The 27727-nt window shown below is 40.0% G+C and overlaps 3 protein-coding genes across 6 annotated transcripts; 2 read left to right on the top strand and 1 right to left on the bottom strand.

The window, feature by feature from the left end:
* Window positions 1–13477: 13477 nt before the first annotated feature.
* On the bottom strand, window positions 13478–19390 carry LOC103971893 (uncharacterized). Of its 4 annotated transcripts, none has more exons than XM_009386043.3 (6): window positions 19219–19390; window positions 16774–16869; window positions 14995–15191; window positions 14659–14856; window positions 14015–14074; window positions 13478–13799 (listed from the first exon to the last, which is right to left on the bottom strand). In XM_009386043.3, exons 2-6 carry the CDS (start codon window positions 16862–16864, stop codon window positions 13653–13655), a joined length of 693 nt encoding a protein of 230 aa, XP_009384318.2. In that variant the 5' UTR covers window positions 16865–16869; window positions 19219–19390; the 3' UTR covers window positions 13478–13652. The 4 variants fall into 4 exon arrangements, with proteins under 4 accessions (XP_009384318.2, XP_009384319.2, XP_064946692.1 ...); XM_009386044.3 differs by having other exon boundaries at window positions 14995–15185; window positions 19219–19380; XM_065090620.1 differs by lacking the exon at window positions 19219–19390 and adding an exon at window positions 18318–18342.
* Window positions 19391–20347: 957 nt separating this feature from the next.
* On the top strand, window positions 20348–22614 carry LOC103972588 (uncharacterized). The gene is made up of 2 exons (XM_018820555.2): window positions 20348–20468; window positions 20587–22614. The coding sequence occupies exon 2, from the start codon at window positions 20731–20733 to the stop codon at window positions 22318–22320; it is 1590 nt and encodes a 529-aa protein (XP_018676100.2). The 5' UTR covers window positions 20348–20468; window positions 20587–20730; the 3' UTR covers window positions 22321–22614.
* A 799-nt stretch (window positions 22615–23413) lies between these two features.
* LOC103972587 (uncharacterized) lies at window positions 23414–25740 on the top strand. Its single transcript, XM_009386940.3, has 2 exons — window positions 23414–23494; window positions 23794–25740. Exon 2 carries the CDS (start codon window positions 23826–23828, stop codon window positions 25473–25475), a length of 1650 nt encoding a protein of 549 aa, XP_009385215.2. The 5' UTR covers window positions 23414–23494; window positions 23794–23825; the 3' UTR covers window positions 25476–25740.
* Window positions 25741–27727: the final 1987 nt, after the last annotated feature.

Raw genomic sequence — 27727 nt, 5'->3', positions numbered from 1 at the left:
ATAATAAAAATTAATAATTTTAATTATCTTTTACTATTATCGACTCTCTCTCTCTCTCTCCTCAAATCTTCTTACAATTCTTTCTTTCTACGTTAGCGTCATTAGGAGTTCGGTTGCCTTAAAAAACTTGATGCCTAAGTACATTGGGTGGGATTGGTTTGCCTCCGCTTCATGCTCAGGCATGGACGAGTCCTTTCCAACGTCCTGCCATACAATGCGATCGACTTTAGAGATAACAAGAGGCATGACACTTGTGTATACCTTTGTGTATCAAAGTTCATGCCAATGCTTTCTCGTGCGTGTCATGTGTTTATCCTCCAACAATAATTGTTATCGATCTGTTATACTTTCATTGAAATAATTCTTTGATTCCATTTGTTCATTATGTACGTAGATTTGAGGCACTCTTATAAGTAATTACAGATTATCCTCTTAGTTAACTACGATTAGTATTCTGATTTTTATACTTTAAAAAATAGTTTTAGGATCTCTACATTTATAAAAATAAAATATTTAATCCTAATTCTTCTCACGTTATTAATTTTATCGATAAAAAAATAATATGTATTGTCGTATGCAAAAAAGACACAATGAACAAGATAAAAAATAATTTTATTATCTTTTAAAGTATTAATTTCATATAAACTTTTTGCTCTAGTGTCGATGCTTTAATACAAAGTGCTTTCCTCTCCTTTGGTTCCCTCTCCTCTGGTTGCATTGCGGACGGTAGACCAATGGTAGCATCGATAGTGCATAAGGCCAATGGTATTTCATAGGAGATTCAGGCACCACCTCTGACCGTGATCGATTTTCTCCTCCCCTCCTCTTTCCAACTTGCTCACTCATCATCCCTCTGTTGATCCTGCTCGCTTGTCGGAGACGATCGCTCGTTGCACCCACTCAAAGCCCACGATCCACCACACGTACCTCGGGAGACCATGGAACGAGTACTTGAGGACGATGTTACAACTTGGTAGAGATTGTGAGGTCAAAGGGTTGGTTGCCATGGATCGGTGACTTCGTGTCTCAGACGTTGTTCTATAGAGAGTTCGAAAGCTTTGGACCTGGAGCTAATGTGATCAAAGTAGAAGATAATAGATGTTGTGCATATCATAGTGTATTAGAATAATATTCCTAGATTTTATTATGCATATCATAATGTATTAGAATAGAGGACAACAGATGTTGTTTTATAGATCAAAGGGTATCCATTGATCTCTGTATAAAGTTCTCCACGAAGTAGGCTCCTAAATGCTTCGTTGGGAGTTGGCTGCTCCATGGCACTCATGCGATCGCATTAACTTCAGGACCAGGACTTCTGAACTCTTCATAGAACAATGTCTGCGGCACGAAGTCACCAATCTATGGCAACTAGCCCTCCGGCCTCATGATCTCCGCCAAGTTCCAATCGATAAACATCATCCTTGAGTACTCTTTACATGGCCTCTCGAGATATGTGCAGTGGATCGTAGGCTTCGAGTGGGTGCGGCGAATGAGCAAGATCAACTTAGGGGTGGTAGGTGAGTCAGTTGGAAAGAGAAGGAGAGGAGAAAATTAGTCACAGTCAGAGACGACACCGAGATCTCCTCTAGAACGCCATTGACCTCGTGCGCCATCGATGCCATCAGTAGTATGTCGTCCACAATGTAGTTGGAGGGGAGGGAATCGGAGGTGAGAAAAACAGTTTCTCTTAAGACCTTTATGCGATGTGAGAAGTATATATAAAATTAATAATTTAAAAATAATAAAATTATTTTTTTTTATTTTTTTCATTAATATTTATTTTTTTATCGATGAAATTAATGACATGAGGAGAATTGGAGCTAAATATTTCACTTTCGTAAATGTAAAGATCCCAATAATATTATTTAAAATATAAGGATCAAGAAACTAATCATAAGTGTAATATAAAATTACCCATTGAATTTGCTTCTAAAAATTGAGTGCCTAAATCTCATAGAAAATATGAAGCACTTGCAACTGATTTCATGTTGTAACGGTGAAATAACACCAACAATTTCATTGCATGCGAGTCGTGTAATAAAGGCATTGCTTTTTCTTCTTTAAAGATCAAAAGATGATTCTATATTCTAATGTTTTGTTCAGACCACGAACTATTATTATGCACTCTTATCAAACCTTTTGACGTCGTTGCTTTCGTTCCATCCTAGATGGAGGTACGTTATCTAATCTTTTTCCAAAATAGAACTGACATTAGTATCACAGGAAGATGAGTCCGGAGGGCCATACCATCTTCCTCATAGTTCAGATTGCTGACAGAGAAGGTACAGAGCTCAACTCTGACCGAAATCATATAAAGAGCAGAACACTAAATTAACTTGATAAGTCTGTGATCGTTCTGGCTAGGACAAGTGAGGAGCATATACGTTCCGTTCGACGTGGTGAGTGACACTCCCATGGACGCGGCAAATGAGATGGTGAAGGAGCTTGAGATCATGGATCGAGAGCCATCGGAGTTTGCAGGGATGATAGCTCAGGAGATCGCAGTTTCGGTGCCGGATTGGAAGGCAAGAGGTGGACACAGTGATCTCCATCATGTCTACAACTATGCGGATGATGCCGGAGACGGGTGCAATCACCCATTCTATAATCTTTCCTCCCCTGCTTCCTCCCCGTGCTCTGCCTTCGGAGTAGGGCAGTATGTGGGTGTGTTGGGTCTGCAGCAGCATTCTCACCAGGAAGGATGGCTTCGACGTGCGCATCCTGTAACACAGCCAGTACATAATTGATGCTATCACTTGCAAAATGGTTGAGGTGTTTTGTGGTCATTCCTGTGTTGAATCATCATTGATGCAGGTGGCCTGTTTTCTGATGACGATGACATGAGCTCCACTCACTCAGGCAAGTATTCTGCTCTGACTTACACCTCAGGTAACGAGCAAGAAAGCGAGATGAGTTGCCACCACAGCGAAAGCAGCCACAACGCCACTAAGTTCTGCGCAGATGGAAGACACAGAGAAGACACCTCCTTAGCAAACTAGTTGGAGAAGAAGTGCAACGTATCGTCACCGGAGCCCTCAAGGAAATCTAGAAGCAGAACTAAAGGGGTCGACAGGCCGGCAGAGAACCGCCGGTTGACTAGGAACCTCTCGTTGGTGGATATGCGGAGTCAGCTGCTTCATCGGAATCTGGTTGACCAGCTCAAGAAGCGCTTGTTCAAGACGGTGGGTGCCGTCGAGCATATCGGTTTCCAGATGCCGTCTGATGGCTCTCGTCGGCCTCCGTCGTCGTCCTCGTCTCGAGGTGATGGTAGGAAGCATCAACAGCAAGGTCATGCGAGGGGAAGAAGATAAAACAGGCTTCAAAGGAACATTCTCATCGAATTTTCTTGTATCTATGTAACGGGTAATGATACGACACATTTTGGCACTATCCAGGCGGCCGCAAACAAAGGACCTTCGGATTGACACAGAGCGACCACACGACCTCCGCATTGTTCGGGGTTGTACAGGTCGACACAGGACACCCCGGAGCCATTCTGCAAAACTCGGGATGACGCCGACCCAAGCGACGCCGAACACCCCAGAGCTGTCTTGCAAAACTTGGGATGGTGTCGCACAAGGCTGACCTGAGTAATGCTAGACACCCCAGAGTTGTTCCGCAAAACTCAAGATGATACCGCATGACATCGACTTGAGCAACATCGCATGGTGCCAACCTAAGCGATACCGCACGGCCCCGACCCGTATGGGTCGGTCAGTGCTCATATGTAGGGTACAAGCCATCCTCCTTGTCAACAGTCATTAAAGGACCGCGTACAACTAATCGTCCTGTCGTAAGTATAAAAGCCAACCCTCTCACCAAGGACTTCTAACACCAAACTCTCTCTTATTCTATCCCACTCTAACTTAAGCTTTGGAAGGGTCGAATCGAAAAATTTCTCTTCCGATCTCGATCTTAGTGCAGGAGCTCAATGACGAAGTAGCAGGCGATGAGGCCCATAGCTCAACCCGACCCGATACCCATATCTTCCACCTGAGCTTCTGCGTTAGCAACCTTGTGCATCCGGAATTGGATCGAACCGTGCTGACATCTCGATCACAGCGTAAATGTTCACCAACAAGTAACTTCAAGACTGATGTTCGATGCGAAGTGTCATCGATCTGCCGCTGTGAATTCTTCGTCTCGTCATCTGTGTTTGAGTTTATTCGAGTGTTTGTATCGCAAAATCTAAGAATAAAGTTTTCCAAGGTTAGTAAAGATTTACCAAGTTCTCAATCTCTCTGGTTTACTGTGTAACTCAGAAATGCTGTTACTCTGACACAATTCCTTATAATAAGCATTATAGCGTCGAATTATACTCATTTACGAATGACCGAACGATTTCTTTATGCAATTGTATACGATAACCTCATCACATGAACTGTTCATTTGTTGTTTTATGAAAATGGAGATAGAATTAAATTGATTTATAGTTTCAAAATAAAAATTCTACCTTGGAAAGACTAAATTGTATAACTTAGCATTTTTTTATTTTATCTTTCTCTAATTATTTTCAAAATTTTCTTAAATTAATAAAAAACGTATATAATTTTTTCGAAAAATATGATACCTATTGATTTAGTTATGATATACTTGTAAAAATCAAATATTCGAAAATATATTTATTATTATAAAACCTCACTCTAGAAACTCATACATTCTATTTTTTAAAAATTAAAATAGAGGAAGAGTTCTGTTGGGATGTGTTAGAGATTAGGAAATAATTATATTATTAAAAATAATTTTAAATAAATATAGCATTAGAATCACATGCAAAGAACCTAAATGTCCTTCACACCTTCCGGCATCCATTCATTGTATGTATACTTCACGTGGAAGTCTCAGTCCACGCAAATCCTGATCTAATCATATCACTCCATGCAATTCATGTGTGCACACACACACATACACACACACACCGCCAAGTCCCGACACGAGAAGCTCGCCTTTGTACACCAAATAAGTGACCCAACGTGGCATATAATTGTTGAAGTCTTTCGCTTTCTCATCCAATCACAATCGCCCATCTGACTAAGTCAAATCTATCTCTTGATATTTAATAGACGGACGGTTGAGATCAATAAGAAAAGAGGGACGGATGGTTCACGAGCGTGTTCGGAAAAGCCGGCGCTTGGAGAAGTCAAAGAGTCAAAGTTTGACCAAATCGATCGCCTTTCCCGTGAAGGCGTGCACAGTGTCGTCTCTGATTGTTCCAAAGAAAAATACCACAGCTGAATTAACATAGAAGAAAAAGAAAGAAAGCATTTGATATTATCCTACGAAAAGTTTACATATTGATCGAATAGTATCAATCTGCTACAACAACAAATCAAATGAAAAAAAGTATAGTATGATGCTAATCTAATTATATATATATATGTATATAGCTTCAAAATTTCCTAAAAAGGAGAAAATAATTATCCTCCATCAACTCTATCACCCGCTAGTTCTTGTGGTTGCTGTTGATTCCTGGGCTCGGTCCCGAGGGCGTCGAAGGCCCCCTGGGGAGGAGGTTGAGCAGAAGCGGCTTGTACTTCTCCGCGAGTTGCTCCTTTCTCGAGTTGGAGCAAGGAGCACGGCCGGGGTGAGACTCCGGCGACGGAACGAGTACTCGACCGTCGTTACTTGGATCCACGGCTTTTATGGGCCTGCAAGAGGACAGCTGTGGCGTGACGATGAAGACGAAGAGGAGGAGGAGGAGGAGAAGGAAGTGCGAGCGGATTTGGAATGAGGCCGCCATTGATGAGATGAGTTATTTGCTTGAGGATTCCGAGGCGGGAGAGGAGGAGAAAAGGGGAACGATGCGTGCCAAGATTTAGTTATGGGAAGAGAAGCAAAGTGAGAGGAGTTATAATGGCGTGGAGGTCGACGAGCACGTCATGCGTTGAAATATATGCATCGAGAAGTTTTCCACGCTCGGAAAAAGGAAGCAGAAGAAGTGTGAGAGCGGATCATTGGAGACTTTCAATACCATCTGCTCTATTGGCTACTTGACGCGTAGGCTTCAAAAGGCGTGTCGGACACAACTTAAGCGGCTGCGAAGCTTTGACTTGAGATGGGAAACTAGGAAGCGAAATCCGTCATAAAAGTAATACCTAATTTGGTGGGGTGATCTCTCATCTTGTGAGCCGCGTTTGGTTGGCTCGGTGCTTTAATTGCTCCACCTTCCCTGCCAGAAAGGCAAAAGAACAGTGTTGGCATTGCGCTGAATTGGATTGCTTTGTCCAGAAGTTGAATCCCAGGGAGGCCAGCTGGTCTACCGCTGATACCAAGAGGTCGTCGGTTCGGTTTGACTCCTGCGCTCAAGGTCTTCCCTCAATCCGAGCCACTCATCGGGTCGATGCGTCGATCTTAAAGGCCCACATCGAGGTCACATTCTGAATTCTAAGAACAAGTCAGCTTTCTTTTTATATACAAAAATAAATGGATGATTTCAAAAAGAAAAAGAAAAAACTCTATCTTTTCTTCTAATGAGTTCTTTGTGCCTCAATGGTATATATCGGATCTCCTTGTGACAAGCTTTAGGAAAACTCTGCAAAGAAATCATCTCGTCATTTGTGACGAGCTCTCCTCCTTTGCTTTTGAGAAATGATACTCCCACGTTTCGATATTTATGTTTATTTTTCCGGCAAACACATAAATTGTTTAATGATATTTGAAGATTACTGACCCAAATGTAGTATTTCTCTTGTGTTGCTATTCTAATGTAAACATGCCATTCCTCACAGTTCTTCATCGTGCATAGAACAACAAGAATGCATCCATTGTCAGAGTTAATCCACAATTTGCAGTTGTGCTTCTTTCTGCAGATATAATCTCTGTACGTGAACACTAACAATTATCAATATATTTTTTTCTGATGTCATTCAGAATATTTTCATTCGATTTGCAAAGAGAAATAAATTCATCTTTTATTCTCTTTCTATTTTTCATAAGATCACTGTTAGCAGAAAGGAAGATGAGAATGGATCAATAATATCGATCGTATCGTACGTAAGAAATCCGATAATTTATGATAAATGATTAAGAGAGTTCCTCTTATCCAGATTTCGTCAACAAATCTTCTTCTCTCCGGTGGCGGGAGGAGCCATAAGAGTCCTCCATAATGGGGATATAAACAGGAATAACCTTTGTATAGGAACAAATACTAGAAGACCAAAATACGCAGCGGAATAAAATGGAAACACAATCAAACAGAACACCAAGATATACGTGGAAAACCCCTTCAATGTGAAGGGTAAAAACCACGGGGCAAACTAGAGATAATCCACTATGAGAATAATGAATATACAAATCTCAATCTCTTGCCCAAAACCCAAGCAACAACCACAAGAGAATAACTGGGATACAAGGATCACGTTACTGCCCACAATATCTAAAACCTCCCAAGTAATCACAGCAAGAGCCTACTGTAGATTTGATCTAACCTGAGATGAGAACACTGCTAGATGATTGTGAACAGTCTCTCTGCGTTGTCCTTGTCTTCTTCCCTTTCTTTCTCTTCCTCTTCTGCCTTGTTCTCCTTCTTCTCTTTGGAATCTCGTCGCTACAAAGATCTGCCTCGTTGCTGCCTTTTTATAGCTTTTGTCTGCCTCTAAAACGCAGCCACCACACCCCCCTAATCTTAATTAGGGTTAGGTTAAGAGGGGGTGTGAGCTGTGGGCTGATAAAGCCCACATGGGCTGAATATGGGCCATCAGCCCAACAACCTCCTCCTTCAGCCCATAAGGGAGGCTGTCCCATGACTCCTCAATGTGAAGCCATACCGACCAACTGTCGGCATATCTCCTGTCTTTCTTTTGTTAAGGTCTTCGTCAACATGTCTGCTCCGTTGTCATCTGTATGAATTTTCTGAAGCTGCAACTGCTTCTCTTCAAATACATTTCGAATCCAGTGGTATCTGACATCTATATGCTTTGACTTGGAATGAAACATTGGGTTCTTACACAAATGGATAGCACTCTGGCTGTCACAATGCATCACATAATTTTCCTGTTTCAGCCCCAATTCTTGTAAGAATTCTTTCATCCATAACATTTCTTTGCATACCTCTGTAGCAGCAATATATTCTGCTTCTGTGGTGGAGAGAGCAATACACCTTTGTAACCTGGATTGCCATGACACAACTCCCCCTGCAAAAGTAAGTACATAACCTGAAGTAGACTTCCTCGTATCTATATCTCTTGCCATATCTGCATCTGTGTAACCTGTTAACGCAGGTGGTCCACCTCCAAAGCTTAAACAAACCTTAGAGCTCCCTCTGAGATATCTAAAAATCCACTTCACTGCTGCCCAGTGCTCTTTGCCTGGATTTGCAAGAAATCTGCTAGTAACACCCACTGCATATGCGATGTCCGGCCTCGTACATACCATTGCATACATTAAACTTCCAACTGCTGAAGCATAAGGAACCTTTTGCATTTTCTCCTTCTCCTCATCACTTGACGAACTCTGTTCTGAGCACAACTTGAAGTGACCTGCAAGAGGAGAACCAACTGGCTTAGCATTGCTCATACTAAATCTTTCCAATACCTTCTCGATGTATTTCTCCTGTGACAACCAAATCTTCTTGTTTTTCCTGTCACGAGAAATCTGCATGCCTAGTATTTGCTTTGCTGGCCCCATGTCCTTCATTGCAAAAGACTCACTCAGTTCCTTCTTCAACCTGTCAATTTTAGACATATCTTTTCCAAGAATAAGTATGTCATCAACATAAAGTAAGAGAATAATAAAATTCTCACCAAACCATTTGATGTACACACAATGATCTGAAGCCGTTCTTTTGTATCCATTTTCTGTTATAAATGAATCAAACTTTCTGTACCACTGTCTTGGAGCTTGCTTTAGCCCATACAAGCTCTTCTTCAACTTGCAGACAAAATTATCTTTACCTTTGACTTTGAAGCCTTCTGGTTGCTCCATATAAATTTCCTCCTCCAAATCACCATGAAGGAAAGCTGTCTTCACATCTAACTGCTCAACCTCCAAGTCCTGGCTAGCAGCAATACCAAGAGCAACACGAATAGAAGACATTTTAACAACAGGAGAAAATATCTCTTCAAAGTCAATACCTTTCTTTTGACCAAAGCCTTTCACAACCAATCTAGCTTTGTACTTTGGTTGAGAACAATATTCTTGAGTCTTCAACCTAAAAACCCACTTGTTCTTCAAGGCCTTCATTCCATTTGGTAGCAGCACCAAATCATAAGTGTGGTTCTTCTGAAGAGCATCCATCTCTTCCTACATAGCAACTAACCACTTCTCTTTCTGCTCACTCTCAACTGCTTCCTGGTAACTCTCTGGTTCACCTGCATCAGTAAGCATCACATACTCATCTGTAGAGTATCTTCTGGAAGGTTGACGTTGTCTAGAAGATCTTCTCAATTGAGGTTCTGCGGGAACTTGCTCTCCTACTTCTTCTTGCTCAACATGTCCTGCAGGTAAATCAATATCAGGCTCTACACTATTTTCCTGCACATCTCCCCCATCACCCTGATATACTGGAGGAATAACTGGGTCACAATCTGCTAATCCTTCTACAGAAGTCTTGGCTGGTGCCTTCTTCTTCAAATCCTCAAAGGTTTGATCCTCAAAGGTTTGATACTCAAAGAAGACCACATCTCTACTCCTGAACACCTTCTGCTTTTCTGGATCCCAAAGCATGTAACCAAACTGATCATGTGAGTAACCAAGAAAAATACATTCTTTAGACTTACCATCTAGCTTGGACCTCTCATTATCTGGAACATGTGCAAATGCACGACAACCAAACACTCTCAAATGCCTGTAGGAAACATCTTTCCCTGACCATACATGCTCTGCAACATCACCATCTAGGGCTGTACATGGTGATAAGTTGATCACATCAACTGCAGTCCTCAAAGCCTCATCCCAAAACCTTTTGGGTAGCTTGGCCTGTGAAAGCATACATCTGATCTTTTCCATGATGGTGCGGTTCATCCTCTCTGCAATTGCATTATGCTGAGGTGTACCAGGAACTGTCATCTCATGTTGGATCTCATGCGACCTGCAATAGTCATTAAACAATCCCATATACTCACCACCATTATCTGATCTTATGCATTTCAATTTCCTTTCTGTCTCCCTTTCAACCCTAGCATGAAACTCTTTGAAGACATTAATAACCTGATCTTTGGTTTTCAAAGCATAAGCCCAAACTTTCCTGGAAAAATCATCTATAAAAGTGACAAAATAAAGTGCACCACTTATACCAAGAACATCAACAGATCCACCAGGAGTTTTTGTCCTCAAAGGACCACATACATCTGTATAAACACGGTCTAAGGCATGCATTTTTCTAGACAAAGCAGCACTAGCAAATGAAACTCTATGTTGTTTACCAGCCAAACAATCAATACAAGGGTTCAGATGTATACCTTTGAGATCTGGTAATACCTCTCTCTTGGAAAGAGCTTGCAGCCCCTTCTCGCTCATGTGTCCCAATCGCCTATGCCATAACTCTATACTGAAGTCTTTCTCTGTAGCATTTAACTGCTCACCATAAGCTTTAGCCTGCAACCTGTACAAAGTATGACATTTCTTTCCATTAACTATAACAAGAGAACCCTTACTGAGCTTCCATTGCCCTCTGTGAAATCTGCTTTCATACTCTTCATCATCTAGTCTTCCAACTGAAATTAAATTTAGCCTCAAGTCAACCATATGTCTCACATCCTTAAGTACCAACTTACAGCCAAGGTTGGTCTTTAAATGGATATCACCCATGCCAATGATGTCTGCTGTGCCATAGTTGCCCATCTTGACAACACCAAAGTTTCCAGACCTGTATGTAGCAAAAAACTCCCTCCGTGGTGTAGCATGATAAGAAGCACCTGTGTCAATCACCCACTCAAGATCCTGACACACACAAGAAAAAATATCATCAGAAGGAGACAAAATCAAATAATCACCACCCTGCACTATAGCTGTAGTATTATCCTTTGACTCTGTAGACTCCACTTCTTTTCCCTTTTTCTTGTTCTTCTTAGGTTGCTTACATTGGTTCTTGTAATGTCCTTTCTCACCACAGTTATAGCAAACAATATCTTTTCTTGATCTTGACTTGCTCCTACCCATACGTGAACTGCTTCTAGACTTTGACCTTCCTCTGTTCTCTGAGATAAGTGCCTGTGAATCATTCTGAGATGTTGCCGAACTCTTTCTTCTCAACTCCTCATTCAACAAACTGCTTGTTACTTGACTCATAGTGACAATACCATCTGGCGCAGAATTACTAAGGGAAACCACCAGTGTCTCCCAACTTTCTGGTAATGAACTGAGAAGTAACAATGCCTGCAACTCATCATCAAGAGACATTCTCATAGAGGATAACTGGTTAGTAATACTCTGCATTTCATTCAAATGCTCAGCAATAGAAGCACCCTCTCTATATTTTAGGTTCACAAGTTTTCTGATCAAAAAAGCTTTGTTGCCAGCTGTTTTTCTTTCATAGAGACTTTCCAATTTTTTCCAAAGAGAATATGCAGAAATTTCAGTAGAAACATGGTGAAATACACTATCATCAAGCCACTGTCTAATAAATCCAATTGTTTTTCGATCTAACCTCTTCCACTCATCATCTATCATAGTTGTAGGTTTTGCACTATCCCCTTGCAAAGGTCCATACAAATCTTTGCAATACAAGAGATCTTCCATTCTTGGTTTCCATATCATCCAATTATTTCCATTCAAACTAATCATGCGAGAAATATTACTGGCCTCCATGTTCAAATACAAAAATTAAATCACCAAAACCCCGCTCTGATACCAGTTGATGGGGATATAAACAGGAATAACCTTTGTATAGGAACAAATACTAGAAGACCAAAATACGCAGCGGAATAAAATGGAAACACAATCAAACAGAACACCAAGATATACGTGGAAAACCCCTTCAATGTGAAGGGTAAAAACCACGGGGCAAACTAGAGATAATCCACTATGAGAATAATGAATATACAAATCTCAATCTCTTGCCCAAAACCCAAGCAACAACCACAAGAGAATAACTGGGATACAAGGATCACGTTACTGCCCACAATATCTAAAACCTCCCAAGTAATCACAGCAAGAGCCTACTGTAGATTTGATCTAACCTGAGATGAGAACACTGCTAGATGATTGTGAACAGTCTCTCTGCGTTGTCCTTGTCTTCTTCCCTTTCTTTCTCTTCCTCTTCTGCCTTGTTCTCCTTCTTCTCTTTGGAATCTCGTCGCTACAAAGATCTGCCTCGTTGCTGCCTTTTTATAGCTTTTGTCTGCCTCTAAAACGCAGCCACCACACCCCCTAATCTTAATTAGGGTTAGGTTAAGAGGGGGTGTGAGCTGTGGGCTGATAAAGCCCACATGGGCTGAATATGGGCCATCAGCCCAACACTCCACAGGTACCTCCCGCTGGCCATATCGAGGCAAGACCAGAACACGGTGCCCAGAGCTGATCCGACCTGATTCCAACCGGAAGAACACCGTCAGCAACAGTAATTGATCACTGCCTTGAGAAAGTGGCACAAAGGAATGAAGAAGAGATTCGTTACCTTGGTGGAGAAGGGAAGCTGTGGTTTTGGAGACTCTTCTTCCTGCTGCTCTTCATTGAGCTCTGGCTCGGCCCTAAGGTTTCTCAACACAAAGAAACCAGCCAAGGTAGCTGACAGAAAGATCAACACCACTCTCAGAGGACACATCTCTTTCTCTCTCTCTCTCACTCTCTTCTTTCTTCAGAGATCTCTTCACTGAGATGGAAAAGGAAAAGAAGATGGATTAATGAGGAGACGATGGGATGTGTGGTCCACAGCACGCGCTATCTTCACCAAACTGGGGTCCACTGTACTATGGAAGAGTGGGTGAGTTGGCAGTATTACGGCCTCCAGAAAAAATTTGTGAGATCTCTCTCTCTCTCTCTCTCTCTCTCTCTCTCTCTCTATATATATATATATATATATATATATATAGAGAGAGAGAGAGAGAGAGAGAGAGAAATTTTTATTGTTATCATGAATTTCTAAAGGAGAGATTTATATTAAAGTTTCAGCTAACAAAAATTAATTATGATAGCAAATGCAAAGGTTTTCAGTTTTGGATATATATACAGATGTAAATATGCTACACTTACATAAATACAAACAATATTGACTTTGGAAGAATATATACTATGCACGTTGACTTCCATCGTGAGTCAACAAAATTTCTCTACCAAAACAATAATTTTGCATTTATATGTAGCAAAAATATTTATCAATAATAATATCATAAAATTTTTGTAGAATTGTACAAAATTAGCGTGATTTATATGCACAGTTAAATCCCCCATTGAATCATGCATGTTTCATATCCAAAGAAATAATAGCATGGAATATGAATTGCCTTGTTCTTTCTACATAACAGCTTGAACAACAGAAATATTAACATCACTTCTTGTTTTGGCTAAGTAAAATACAAAGAAATTGAAGAGAAGATACTGGCATAACAGATAATAGATATCTCCATAGAATAGACAACAACCAACATGGTTCATGATTCATCAAGCAATGAGCTACAGCATATAAAGACTGCCTGTGAATGCTACCAACACATCATCATCCAGTGTCAGTTAATAGGAGTTAATGCAATACATCATTTCTTATATTATATGAACTAATATTCTGCCACCAAAACAGTGCTGATGAGTTCCACTTTGCTGGTCTTGCATGCATGGATGGCAGTACAAACATCTGTGTTCTCCAGGAATTTTTCACCATTGACCAGGATCAGAGGGCCATACTGGAGGACCAGCTTCTTGCACTGATCAGAGAGGAAAAAAATAAAAAGATGCACACAGAAGCAGCAACCAATGACTAGAAAAAACCACATTTAAGTGCTACATCAAGATGATCTGGTGAAGAAACATGAGAGACACATGCTATTCTACCTAATATTTCAAGAGAATGTACATGCTGGTTTATACTACAGGTACATTGATCTACCTCTCTTGCAAATATTAGTGCTTCAGAGCTTACCTCTTTGACATAATTCTCCACCTCATTGCATTCCTTAAGAAGCATCTTAATTACCTCAAACTGTCAATTTCATGAAGTATAAAGAGTGGGTCAGCATTTGGAGACAACAGAAAGCAACTTGTTAATTGGTTAGTCAAGCATAGCACAGAACTGAACCTGCCAATAGTATCGGCCTAAAGCAAGCAAAAAATGAAAAAGAAAATCTAGCCATAGTCTAGATGCTTATTAGTCTAGATAAGATTGTGCCATCGTATGTGAGGGCTTTGGTGAAAACATGTAAAAAATTGAAATGACAAAGAACTCATCAGTACCAGCAGGTTGCATAAATTTGAACAAAGAAAATTGTTATCAGGGCAGAATGATGCATTTTTGCATCCTTATTAAATAGATTCAGTTATCCATTAAAAGATAAATGACAAATCCATGACCAAGTCCTTTTGATAAGGTGACACAATATTGGTTTTTGAAGGAAGATTATGCATTTATTAATGGAAAATCCTTCTGGAGTAGATGCTAGCAAAATGCCCTAAAAAATGACTATTTAACAACAAAAGCTCCTATTCTAATATTACAGACACAGGATAGCTTGAAATGAAGAAACAAATGAAGTTGGAATAAAATTGGCACAGAGAAACAACAGTTACCTGAGTGTCAGGATCTTTGAGTTTGATAAATACTTTAGCAACAACATCATGACAAAGGGAGCAGGAATCATCACTTGTTCGCAGATTAATAGAATCCATCTCCTCACAAAGATCAAATTTTTTGCAGAACTCTTCTGGGTGTATCTTAGAGATCTCGGCAAAGAAAAGAGATGCATAGAAGTCCACTAACAGAATGCACTGCCACAAAATTTGTATGAGGATTAGATGAAAGCTCAAACGGAATCAACTGTCAGGATCATATATGCATCGAAAACTCTAACTGCTCATTGAAAGGCTTACAAGCAAATTATTTCTACTCGTGACATAAAGGATTACCTGCTCCTCGAAAGGCTTCATCTCAGAACATGCTTGATGAAGGGTTTCAAGTAACTCAGTTTGAGTCTTGTTTTCACCAATATATTGTGTAGCCTGTGCAGTAAAGTTCTCACATAATGTGCACAATTGATCATTTCCTTTGACTGCCTTTGATATTTTACTTCGGCTTTGAGGTGTTCCAGTGCCAATTTCTGTTGTTGGAACCATCAAGATAATTGTTACATATGATTCCGTTTTAAAGATATAATCCATATAACTTCTATACAAGTCATAAGCTTATAGAAGTAGGTAGCTACCAGAATGCAGAAGTATGCTGAGGTTTATAATCAAACAGTTCAACAAGGTTCCTGAATACAAGAATTTATTCCTAATTTTATTCAGTAAAAGCTGTACATAACATGTGATAAAATAATTGTACACCAAAACCTTAGGTGGTATAAACTATAAAATTCAATGTATATAAGCATCCAGAGACTACAAGAAAGACAATGGTACCTCACTCAGGCTATAATTCTGTCTGGGAAGAACTTTATGCATGATCACTTAGGCTGCATAGTGAACCTATTAATCTGTCATTTATAACCACCTGTCTGCTTAAGTGCAATTCTAATATGTGCTATGCGATCAAATATTCACTGTTAAGACAACTTCACTAGAAAAGTTAGAACGAGTGATGACAACAAATTAAGAACACTTCTATATTATTTGCACGGAAGCTGTAGTTTGCAGTATTGGCCAGTTCCAAAATGATATGCCTGATCCATATTGGTAACATCCAATACAAATCTGATTTTAACCAACTTCACAGCCTTATAGTCAGAAATTGAATGCCATAAGGTAGAATTGATCAAATTCAACCTGATTTGGACGATTTGGCCAATTCTAGTCAGTTGAAACCCTTCAAGGAAGAATAAGAGAAAATCAGGTGGAAGTAGAGGATGAGAAGAAGAGGCAAGCCTAGACAGAAGAAATATGAAAACGATGCTAATGATTGTAACAGTAAAACAGAAGAGATGATACTAGCATTTTATTTGTTATTTGTTTTCACCATTGAAGTTGTCGTTTGCAAGTATTGTTGCACTAATTTTTTCATCAATTGCCCACTGCCAGTAAAAAGTAGAGGAAAATAAAATCAAGAGTGAAAAGGGGAACACAAGAGTAATGTTAAGGAAATATATAGTTACCATATTTAAAATGGAAAACAGTATGGAACTAATTAATAACCTAAAATTCTATGGGCATACTCTCTGCAAAAGTTGTTCATTATGTCTTTGTATTACCTAAAACATCAATTGCAAAAAATGCTTGTTGAATGAAGATGCCATGGATAGTTGATTGAGTAAAAATATTAGGTCACAATTCTTGTAAAAATCAATACGACACACTGTCAAAAAAATTGTTTTGTTTGAACTTTGAAGACAACAATAAATTCAGAACTGAGGCAATAAGGTTTCTTAATTACAATGCTTCAGGACAAGTTAGCATATGTTCTCTGGTTAAGGCAATTTAACAAGCCGTATTAAAAGATTCTGCCGAGAAAATCCACCACTTTCCACAAGTATCAGGAGTGGCATGACTTGATGACTATTATTAATTTTACATTAAGCATATGCAACAATTATGCTAATTCATTGACTTCATTGACAAAATTAATAACATGTTAAAAGAAAATAAACATAAGTTGTTCACATGGAGCAACAATTATCAAGAGCAGAAATAAAAAGAAAAAAAGAAGGCAAACGTTAACTAAAAGCAAAGGAATGTATGTACATGACATACCCATAATATCAAAGTTCACTGAGCTTCTAGCATCAGTACTTGCCCAGGTAATAATAAGCATAAGAAGGAAGAACCCCTCTCTCAAAGCCATCGGCCCTGTCAATTTCAAATGATTTAATTACAGATCAGGACAAAGGCAACCATCATAACAGGATATTTTTTCCATAGAAAAATGTACCCGATACATTAACTTCATAATAAGCCAAATCACACAAATGTCATCCAATTAATTAATTAAAAATAGAGAACAAATTTAGTACTAGAAAAGAAAAGCAAGTGAGCCTTACTGCCACAGCAATTTTGGTCCTTTAGACCATGAATGACCAAAGTTCAGGTCATAAACACAACAACTTGGCCTACAGGGGTAGGTTGTGAAAATAGTCATCCTAGACTTTGCATTAGCAGGAATCTTGTGCATTGAGCTGCCCCCTCTTCTCATCATTTGTGTTCTACAAAAAATTTGTACAACACTTGTGCTATATAGAACCCCCTAGCAATATTTAGAGTCATCTTTGACCCAAAAAGTGGTATCTAATTACAAAATGAAACTACCATTTGTTCTCATCTCATGTTCTAACATGATACATGAGCTTAACCAAGTGGCTATTTGACTATATTTCTTGTGTTGACTAACAGAAAATACTTTCAATCTTGATTGGTCAAAATCCCCAACAAGAAGATAGTTTCCCTCCTTGCTAGCCCTCATATATCTCTCCATCCTAACAAATACATGCTTGTCTCTTCTTAATTCCTCTTTATACCTCTACATAGTTTCCCTCCTTGCTAGCCCTAATATATCTCTTCATCCTAACAAATGCATGCTTGCCTCTTCCTAATTCCTCTTTATACCTCTACCCCTCACTAATGGTGGTGACTATGAAAAAGGAAAATAAAGATAGTAAGTTAAGAAAGTTAAGAGGTATTATTCCAGTCATGAAAGCACAAGTACTATGAGTATGATGGAATAAGATGTCAAAATGTTCATTAGCCAACCAAGAGAGGCATGGAAGTGTAAGGCTTTACAGTGGCCTGGGCAGTACAAAGACAAAAATGATGGTGTTGCAGCTTAAACAACAAGTACTAGCACATGCTTGTGTAATTAGTCATTAATTTTGAGGTGAAGAGCTCCTCTTAACATCATGAAAAAGTGTCTCTGATTGAAACTACATTTTGAGAAAGAATTGAATGAGCTAGTTAGTTACTACCAAGGAAAGGTAAAGTAAATGAGAAAAGGAAGCCACATATAATGGATTTAATTAATTGATGAGAAATAAGTTGCATAAAGAAATTTCTGCAAATTCTTGCCACATAAACCCAACTATGGAACTTGATCCACCTTGGCTCAGCTTAAGATACTGCATGCACAAGATCCACACTCATTTAATATGATATATTTCAAACAGACTAATGATTAGCATTGCTAGATGCCTTTGTTGAATAAACAATCTTAAGGTTTGAATAAAAATAAGATAGAAAAAGCTTAGAGAAGGCATATAAATACTAACAAGCAGAAATTTTTTTGGGAAATTAAGCAGAAACCTTACCAAGAAACATTTAATTTCCTGTAGACTGGTGACAATACAAGGAAAGATGCAACATCTTGAAGTACTTCTATAACTCCTAGGCTCTTAGCCTTGTTCCAATTAGCAAGAAATCCCTTCCTTTAATTTATGACAGCGTAGCATAAAATATATGTAGGAAATGAATCGGAAACTACCTTAAAGCTGGAAGAAGTGATAGTTCAGTCACATGCCACAACTCATCTCCTTACTTTATCTAGATCCAAAAGTCAACTAAATCTGGGATCTCCACGCATATTTGCTAGTTTAGTTTTTCTTTCCCTTTAATCTTCTAATCTATTATTCTGAACTTCAACTAGCTTCCAGTTCTTAGTTATTCAGGTCTCCAAATATCTGCCACCAACGGATAGATGCAACAAGGTGCCATCCTATGCTGTATGGTTTTACCACATAATCTCCATTTCCCTAAGGCTACTAGACAACACAAAACTAATCGACTTTTTCCAGTGATGAAAAGGAGAAAACTTGGAACGATTGGATCAAAATTAGTCATTTCAATTGAAATGCACTTAGAATTCGATTACAGCGACGAAAGCATCACTAAACCCCAAAACAACCAACCGAAAGCAAAGATCCGCGTAACACAACTTCATATACCATAATTCAAGCGCAGCACCTAGTGATGCCCTTGGTTTTATGTAGGCGCCCATATCAAAGGGAACCGGAAGCAAGATCTCGAACTGAATCGAGCGACTTACTTTCTTTTTTGTTTTCGCAAATTACTCAACAAGACCGAATTTTTATCTGGCATCTAAAGAAATGATGGTACAAGTTCGATCGATTTCTTATTCGACAAGAAGAAAAAAAAAAGAGTTGATCTCCCTCCGTGGAACATCAAAGAGAAGGAAACAGATCGGGGAAATACCAGTTGAAAGAACAAGCTTCTTCAAGGGGATTACAATCTCGGCGCTCCACCGACCAATTCTTGCTTCTCCGGGTCGGGTTCTTGATAAGGACTGGGTGGGAGGAGATCCAAGGACGAGGGGGACCCAGCGAATGAATGCGAGAAATGCGACAAACAGAAATCGAAGCTGTGTTTGGTTGGGCGGCGAGCGGCCGAGAGCTACTTGCCACTGTCGGTGATCCAACGTGAATACAAGTATTCCAACCACGGGGGTGCGATTCCCGTGTTCGGGACAAGGCACCAAGCAGGGAACGGCGGCCCGCTTGAATGCCCTGATGTCTTGAACCCCCGCAGAATTCTGTCATCCACTCGGCCTGTGCCACGACAGCCACTATGCAGGGGACCGCGGGAATCGACCAATAAGAAGCGTTCCCAAAATCTGTTCGGTGCCTCCGTCTCCTCAGTCGGGTGAATCCATCCACGGTGGTGGTGTATAGATACAACGTTTGAGGAACGAAACTTATCTAATATTTTTTTAATGTAATAATCTATTTATTAAAATTTAAGAGTTTAAAAAAATCATCTAATATATAAGAAATATTAATTATAAATATAAGAATTCTTACATTTATTGGAAGGTCTTATATTTGAATCATACATTCACCGTGGGTCCCATGGTGGTCCCATTGGGGATTAATTAAGTAATTTATTAATAGTAGTATATCCGGTAAAAGATCTAATGCAAATTCCAAACTGATCCGCGTAAGACAACTCCATTAACCCAACATATAATGTCCAAAGTGCTATTCATGCATATAAGCACTTGCATGCAATGCAATATTACTATGTCTAATTATTATTACTATGTGTTAGTATCGGTCATAGTCGTAAGATTGTTTCCAAGTCAATAACATGGTGACAGCTTCATGATTGCAGCGGTCATTGGACGGTTGGATGTTCTTCTCAAGCGAGACCTGTTTGGACCGCAATTCCAGGTTGGTCCTCTGGTGGGGCCAATTTGGTAACTCCCGTAGGCACGTTGACTTTGACTTTCCCTCTGTCTGAAAGCAGAACCCTTTGCAGTTTGACCGTCAGGTGGCAGACTACGATCTTTCGTTCATCTTTATTTTGTTCTGCTCTTCGACCGTCTGCGACAGGAAGATCGTCTTGCTTTTTTGGCTCCTTGCACAAGATATATCTGCTTCATTCCTCTTTGCATGAGCTAAATAGCTGAATTCTTTACTTCTCTTCGATCGACTCCCATTCCAAAGGTAAATCATAAACTTGGTGATATGAAATAGATGAAGCTTGTTATTCTGGATGCTCTGATCCGAAATTTATGACCAAAAAATCTTGCAGTAGTAATAGTTTTCATTCTTATTCTATCAGAACTGGAGTTGCAAGAACTCTGTTGAACCTCGAAAAGATTGATTGTGGATTCCTCCGTGCAAAGATAAGTCTCACCCCAGCGAGACGAGATTGTGCAAGAACTGGTTTTGTTTAGATTTCTTTGTGTAGGTTACCGAGAGGAGGATGGTTTCCTGTAGTACCAGTGATGGTGAACAAGAATCCAACTCGGATCCAAATGCTCCTGAGCTCAGGGACTACCGTATCCAAATCCCATCGCTTCAGGAAACACTGCTGGAGCCAAGAAGCGGTAGGAGCAGGCTCTTGGATTGGTTGAAGAAGCTTAATTTCTCTTCCCCGCTCAGAATTCTCCGTCGAACTCTGAACCAAAGAGAGGAGATCTCGCTTTCCGTCCCTTCTCCCGTCGGCATCCAACGGCGCTTCCATGTTCAGTTCTTCGGGAGAATCAACTGGTCTTCTTTCTTCGGCACCTTCAGAGCTTGGCTGAAAAATCCCATGAACATTGCCCTTCTCATCTGGCTAATCTGCGTTGCAGTCTCCGCCACCATGCTGGGCCTCCTCCTCCTCGGATTGCTGAACAACGCATTCCCCACAAAATCCTCGAGAAACCACTGGATCGAGATCAACAACCAGGTCCTCAATGCGCTCTTTACGCTCATGAGCATCTACCAGCACCCCAGGCTCTTTCACCACCTCGTCATGCTATGCCGGTGGAACTCAGAGGACATCGTCGAGCTCAGAAAGATATACTGCAAGAACGGAGCCTATCGACCTCACGAGTGGGCTCACATGATGGTCGCCCTGCTCCTCCTTCACATCACTTGCTTTGCGCAGTACACCTTGTGTGGTCTCTACTGGGGCTACGCCAGGAAGAACCGACCGGAGTTCCTCGAGGACTTCTTCTTCGCCTTGGGGCTTGCAGCGCCGGTCTTGGCTGCTCTGTACACACTGTATAGTCCTCTTGGAAGGGAATATAGCTCCAATTCGGATGAAGAATCACAATCTCAGATACCCAAAGCTTGCGATGAGCAACGCAGGAAGCACGGCCCGAGAGCTGCAGCGAGCAAACCCGAGTGGGCTGGAGGACTTCTCGACGTCAGGGACGACATTACCGTCTGTTACCTCTCCTTCTTCTGCACCTGCTGCGTCTTCGGTTGGAACATGGAGAGACTCGGGTTCGGTAACATGTACGTCCACATCTTCACCTTCCTCCTGCTCTGCGTCGCGCCGTTCTGGATCTTCAACATCTCGGCTCTCAACATCCACAACTACGTCATCGGAGATGTCATCGGGATCGCCGGAGTAGTCCTGTGCGCGTTCGGGCTGCTGTACGGGGGGTTTTGGAGGATCCAAATGCGGAAAAGATTCAAACTCCCCGGCGACACATGCTGTTTGGGCTCGGCGTCGCTTACGGACTACGGCAAGTGGTTGTTCTGCTGGGCGTGTTCTCTGGCACAGGAGGTGCGCACCGGGAACCTCTACGATGTGGAAGATGACAGCCTCTCGAGGAGGGTAATGCAAAGTGGGGATGGAGAGGGGGAGAGTGCTGTGGATCCTCGACCCTGTCAAGATGATTCCGGAACAGCAATGACCACATCTGAGACGCAGCATAGGGAAGGGGAAAATGATGGCGCAGCTGCAGAAGATGCCGCATTGGTTCTCAGTGATGTGATGAATCCACCAATTCCACCATTGATACAGTTAAGAGAGGTGGTCTGCGACGATGACTCTATTCATCCACCACCTTCGACTTGAACTGTGCAACTTGAGATTTTTCTTGTTTTATTAGAATTTGGCAGCATCACATCGATCATAAAGCTGTGTAATGTGTTGTGGGACGTCTGCGATCAGCTATGTGTGCCGGTGGAAGATTAATCTTTCATGAATCTCTTAAGAGATCATTGAAGAGGTTGAAGAAAGCGAGATATCCTTGTCAGGTTTCATTTAGAAAGTCATGGTTCCTGCGAAGAAATGAGAGGCTAGCCAATACAAGATATTATTCTGGGTAAATTTCCGGAAAAAATAATTATTTTTTATTTTTTTTTCTTCAAGAAATGTCTTAATTTTCAGAATTATCTAATAATAATTTTTTTTTTACCTAATACCTCCAAACTACCTATCTTCTTTCATTAGTTACAATATTTTTATATACACATTAAAATATTTTTAGAAATACTCTAATATTTTTATATTATTTAAAATATCATAAACATAATATGTTTATAAAATTTATATAAAAGCAATATATTTTTTATATTACTAAAAATGCTATAACACAAATGTAAAAATACTATAATCGGATCGATTCACCTTATAGACTAATTCATAATAAATAGAGAGAAAAAAAGAAAAAAAATGAATGGGTGTCAAGTCAAAAATATTTCATGTATTATGAAAAAAAAGACAAAGGGTATTTTTAAAAAAAAATCTAAAAAGGGAGGATTTTTTTAAGAATCAGCCCTCTTTGGATGACTGAAAAATAAATAAATAAAATAAAAAAGCTTCAAAGTCAATAACTTGACCATCATAAGGCACAGCAACACCAACTCACACTCCCTGATTCAACGGTCGTGCACCAACATGCACGGCCGAAGAAATAAGCTTGTAGTAAGTAATACGATAAGGTCAGCGTTGACAGGTTTGCCTCGGTCAAGTAAACCAAAGGATTAATGCACCGGCATCAACGCTCTCCCACTGCAGTCCACGCTGCTACTCCTTCTTGCCGACCCTCTCTGACTCTTTCCCTCCCATCCTCTTCGTTTACTCTCTCTCTCTCGCTCCCTCTCTCGATCTATCTATCTATATATAAGAGGTGAGCAGCAGTTATTTGCTTCTCCAAGAGCTGCTTGTTTCGTGTCCCAGCCGAGCAAGGGAGAGAGTGAGATTAGAGCTTGGGAACGCTGAATCTTCTCCTCCATAAAACAAGAAGGTAGCAGGCAGCAGCCTTTATCTCTGTTGTCTTATTTCTCTCCCTTCCATCTTGAGTAGATGACAAATTCATCATCTTTAATGTTATTTAAGCATATCCATTCTTACTCATATTTTCCTCTCAAGTGTTTATACTCTTATTGTCATAAGTGATATCGAGTTATGCAAAATGATGATCGGCTTTGAACTTAAAGAAGTTCCTTTTCTTTTTTTTGTTGGGTAAATTATATTAGAGATCTGTACGCAGTTCATTTATTAGCTTTTGAGGTGTTTATATATCTTGATTCCTTTGACACACAGATAATAGCTTATTACTCTGCAAAGCTTGAGGAATGGAATCGAATGGAAGCCGTCAGAGTACAGAGGACACCGAAGCAGCAATCGAGAAGAGTGAAAGAAGTATGACAACGAAGCTCTCCTGCTGCATCCGAAAAAAGGAAGAACAATTCTTCGATCGGACACGACATGTGAGAAGGTTCCTAGATTTCTTGAAGGCTCAACCGTCCAAAGATTGGTTCCTCAGATTCGGCTCTGTCGGCAGATCATCTCCTTTCACCTTCGTGAAGAGAATCGGAAGCCAAAGAGGCGGCTCTTCGCCACCGGACTGTGCTCCTGTTCATGGCTGCCGACCTCTTCGCGTGCCATTTGTAAGAAGGATCAACTGGGAAGGCCTGATCATGTACTGCAAGAACTGGGTAAAACACCCCATGAACATGGCTCTGCTGGTCTGGCTCTTCTTCGTCGCCGTAGGCCTCTTCGTCCTCTTCCTCTTCATGACCGGACTCCTGGACCACACCATACCCAAGAGTTCGCAGAGGAAGCGATGGACTGAGATCACCAACCAGATCGTGAACGCGCTCTTCACCATCATGTGCATCTACCAACACCCCAAGCTGTTCCACCACTTGGTGCTCCTATGTAGGTGGACATCGACCGACGTCGCCGAGCTGCGGAAGGTGTACTCCAAGAACGGAGCCCCGCGGCCCAACGAGTGGGCTCACATGATGCTCGTGGTGCTCCTCCTCCACACCACCTGCTTCTCTCAGTATGGTTTGTGCGGACTCTACTGGGGTTACTCGAGCGACAGTCGACCGACATGGCCGCAGATCCTCTTCATCGTCCTTGGAATCGCAGCGCCAGTTGCCGCCGGCATCTACGTCGTTTACGGTCCCTTGGGAAAGAAGCAGGAGTCCGAAACCGACGTAGAATCGCGTCAAATGGCCGTGGCTGCTGCACCGGACACCGATCTGCTGAAGACATGCAACAAAAGGGTGGTGATCACGAAGCCCGAATGGGTCGGCGGACTCTTCGACTGCTGGGACGACCTCACGGTGGCCTCTCTCTCAGTCTTCTGCACGTTGTGCGTGTTTGGGTGGAACATGGAGAGGCTCGGATTCGGCAACATGTACGTGCACATCGTCACGTTCCTGCTCCTCTGCGTTGCGCCTCTACTGGTGTTCAGCGTGACGGCGATCAACATCGACGACGATATTGCCAGATACATGACGGGGATCACCGGCATCCTGCTCTGCTTCTGCGGACTGCTTTATGGAGGCTTTTGGCGGATTCAGATGAGGAAAAGATTCAAGCTTCCGGCGAATCCTTTCTGCTGTGGCTATCCGGCCATGACGGACTTCATGCAGTGGCTGTTTTGCTGGTCGTGCTCGTTGGCGCAGGAGGTGCGCACCGGGAACTTGTACGACATCGAGGAGGACAGCTTCCATCAGAAAGGAGGAGAAGACGAGAGCTCAAAGGTGCACCCTCTGCCGCGAGAAGGTGGAATGGGGCCATTAATGGAATCCAGCTCTTTGGCACACAGCCACTCCAACCCACACACAGGCAAATCAAACAGTAAACCTCATTCTAATGGAACAGCAACGAATTGTGTCAGAATCAACATAGATGAGGCAGCATGTGGAGGTGAGAAAGACGATTCCATGACACCACCACTTCAGCCACTGGTTCAGCTAAGAACACCGTAAGGCAAGAAGAAGATCATGAATGGCCATGGTCATGCTCTGTTCCTCTTCAGGTTTCTCATAGGGATTCCAAGTCTGTAGAATTCATTCATTGCACTACTGATGTAGAGAAAACTATTATTAGGAAACCATAAGGTGATTTCTACATGCATTAGAAACGTTGTGAATATGTTATCGGATGCTTACCTCAGAAATGTTATATTAGTCCATTCATTTTGTTATTGTTAAAATATGAGGAAGAAATACTTCAAGTTTTCCTTTCCTTTTATTCTGATATCACATTGTTAGAATATAAGATTTGCATATATTATATGATTTATTATGATTTCTTTTTTAACTGAGGGATCATTAATCTAAAAAACTCAAAGCTATTGTTGGACGAGATGGAATATTTAGGAACCAAAATTCATTTTCACCTTGAATTTATTATCTTTATCCAAATCTTTTATAAGCATTTTTCTTCCGGTCATCAAATGCCACCATTGCAAGCCATCGGTCAATCACCTACTCATGCATTAGGGGTTCTTTAGTAAAAAGGTATTTTTAACATTTCAGTGGACGATGATGCTGTTGAGAGTTCATGGGCGACTATTGTGGATGAGAAGAGTGACGACGAGAGGTGACTATGTTGATGCTGATACAATTATCGAGCATCTCTTATCTCTCACCGTCACTCTTTTTAAGTCACCTATGGCTTCCAACGACAACGTTAAAAATAATTTTTTACCGATTGTTTTCGTATTTTTGTCGATAAAACTAACGACGTGAAGATAAATGAAATAAGATGTTTTACTTTTATAAAAATAGAGATTTAAATATAATTTTTTAAGTTCATAAATCAAAATACTCTAACTATAGTGGGGAATACTATAGTGGAGAATTTGTAATTAGCCCGATTAACAGTATATGAAGAAAAAACTATTTTAATAAAGTAAAAAATATTTTGATATTCAATAATTTATTATCTTCATAAGAATATCATTTGCAACTTGAAACCTTAAACTAATTACGATAAATAAAAAAAATAAAATATATTTGTTTGGTATCAACATTTTGATTGATGTATTTTTCCTGAATAATTGATATTTATTCAACTTGTGTTTCTTTTGGAAAAAAATATATTTCAATTAACTTGATTATAGGCGGATCAGTCTATTGAATCCGAATAATAATTTGACGATAGATGTTATGAGCGTCAATAAAGTAAAAAATTAAAATACTCAATGGAACATATTACGAAGATATAAGATAATGTAATATATTTGAGTAAATGGTGAAGTCCTAAAAATTACTCCAGATTTTATAGATTTCATTTTAGCAACATACTTACACATAAGATTAATCACATCAAATATTTAAGTTAGGAATTGATTTTCTTTCCTTACTTGTTATTATAATTTAAGGAAATCTTAATCTACTTCCTTGTTTGTTGATATGAATTAAGGAAATAACTAGTAAGTATTCCAAATATGATGATATCATATTTGTTAGTATATTAAATGAAAATAATTTATATTAAATAAATACGGAAATTAAAATTTATTTCCCTTAATAGAGGCTCACCTCCTCCTATTTAAAGGGAGGGATTTCTCTCTTTCGTTCCTCACCTAGTCGAGCCTGGCAGCGGGAGGAACGAGGAGTTATACCCTGTTAACAAGAGAACGAGGAGTTACACCCTGTTGACAAGAGGTAGGTTTCCCTGCCTTTCTTAAATTTTAAAGTTTTAGTTTTATTTTATTATTCTTTGAATGTTGAAAGCTTGTACTTTGAAAAAATGTTTATCAATTCTTTAAATGTTAATTTTTTTATTATTAACATTAAAGTAATCACTTGTATAATGTTGACCCATGATTAAGTTTTTATTATAGATTTAAAGATGTTAAAAATTTATATGTTTTATCTGATATTTCCTGATATTAATGTTTATCTTTAATCTTATCTGGATTAAAATATTATTAGATTAAAATATATTATCTAAAATCTTTTGTGATATTCATTAATTTGAAATTTAAAATATGCTATTCTGAATGATTTAGAATTTGACTAGAATATGTTGAAATTTTATATGTATTGAAAGCATGATTTTTATGTGAATTTAGAAGGTTATTTCATTATATTAAAGTTTATGTCTTTTAATGTATTATGATTTCCATTTAAATTAGAATGTTATTTCCTTGTTTTAAAGCTTATCTCCTTGTCTATCATTCAATGTGTTATTATGTTTTTTGTTTATATTGCTAATGAATATATGTTGC

Source organism: Musa acuminata, chromosome BXJ1-11 (assembly GCF_036884655.1).
Source record: "Musa acuminata AAA Group cultivar baxijiao chromosome BXJ1-11, Cavendish_Baxijiao_AAA, whole genome shotgun sequence".
Taxonomy (NCBI): domain Eukaryota; kingdom Viridiplantae; phylum Streptophyta; class Magnoliopsida; order Zingiberales; family Musaceae; genus Musa; species Musa acuminata.
The sequence above is the reverse complement of the archived record's forward strand: the minus strand, read 5'-3'. Positions and strand labels throughout refer to the sequence as shown.

What these genes read in the sequence shown, in the direction of transcription:
- LOC103971893 (XM_065090620.1), bottom strand. An exon ending in AGTGAACTTTGATATTATGG is followed by an intron (nt 15,192 to 16,773) that starts GTATGTCATGTA and finishes TGATGGTTCCAA; the next exon opens with CAACAGAAATTGGCACTGGA. An exon ending in TGGAGAATTATGTCAAAGAG is followed by an intron (nt 13,800 to 14,014) that starts GTAAGCTCTGAA and finishes CTCTCTGATCAG; the next exon opens with TGCAAGAAGCTGGTCCTCCA.
- LOC103972587 (XM_009386940.3), top strand. Translation starts at nt 23,826, where the DNA reads ATGGAATCGAATGGAAGCCGTCAGAGTACAGAGGACACCGAAGCAGCA.
- LOC103972588 (XM_018820555.2), top strand. Translation starts at nt 20,731, where the DNA reads ATGGTTTCCTGTAGTACCAGTGATGGTGAACAAGAATCCAACTCGGAT.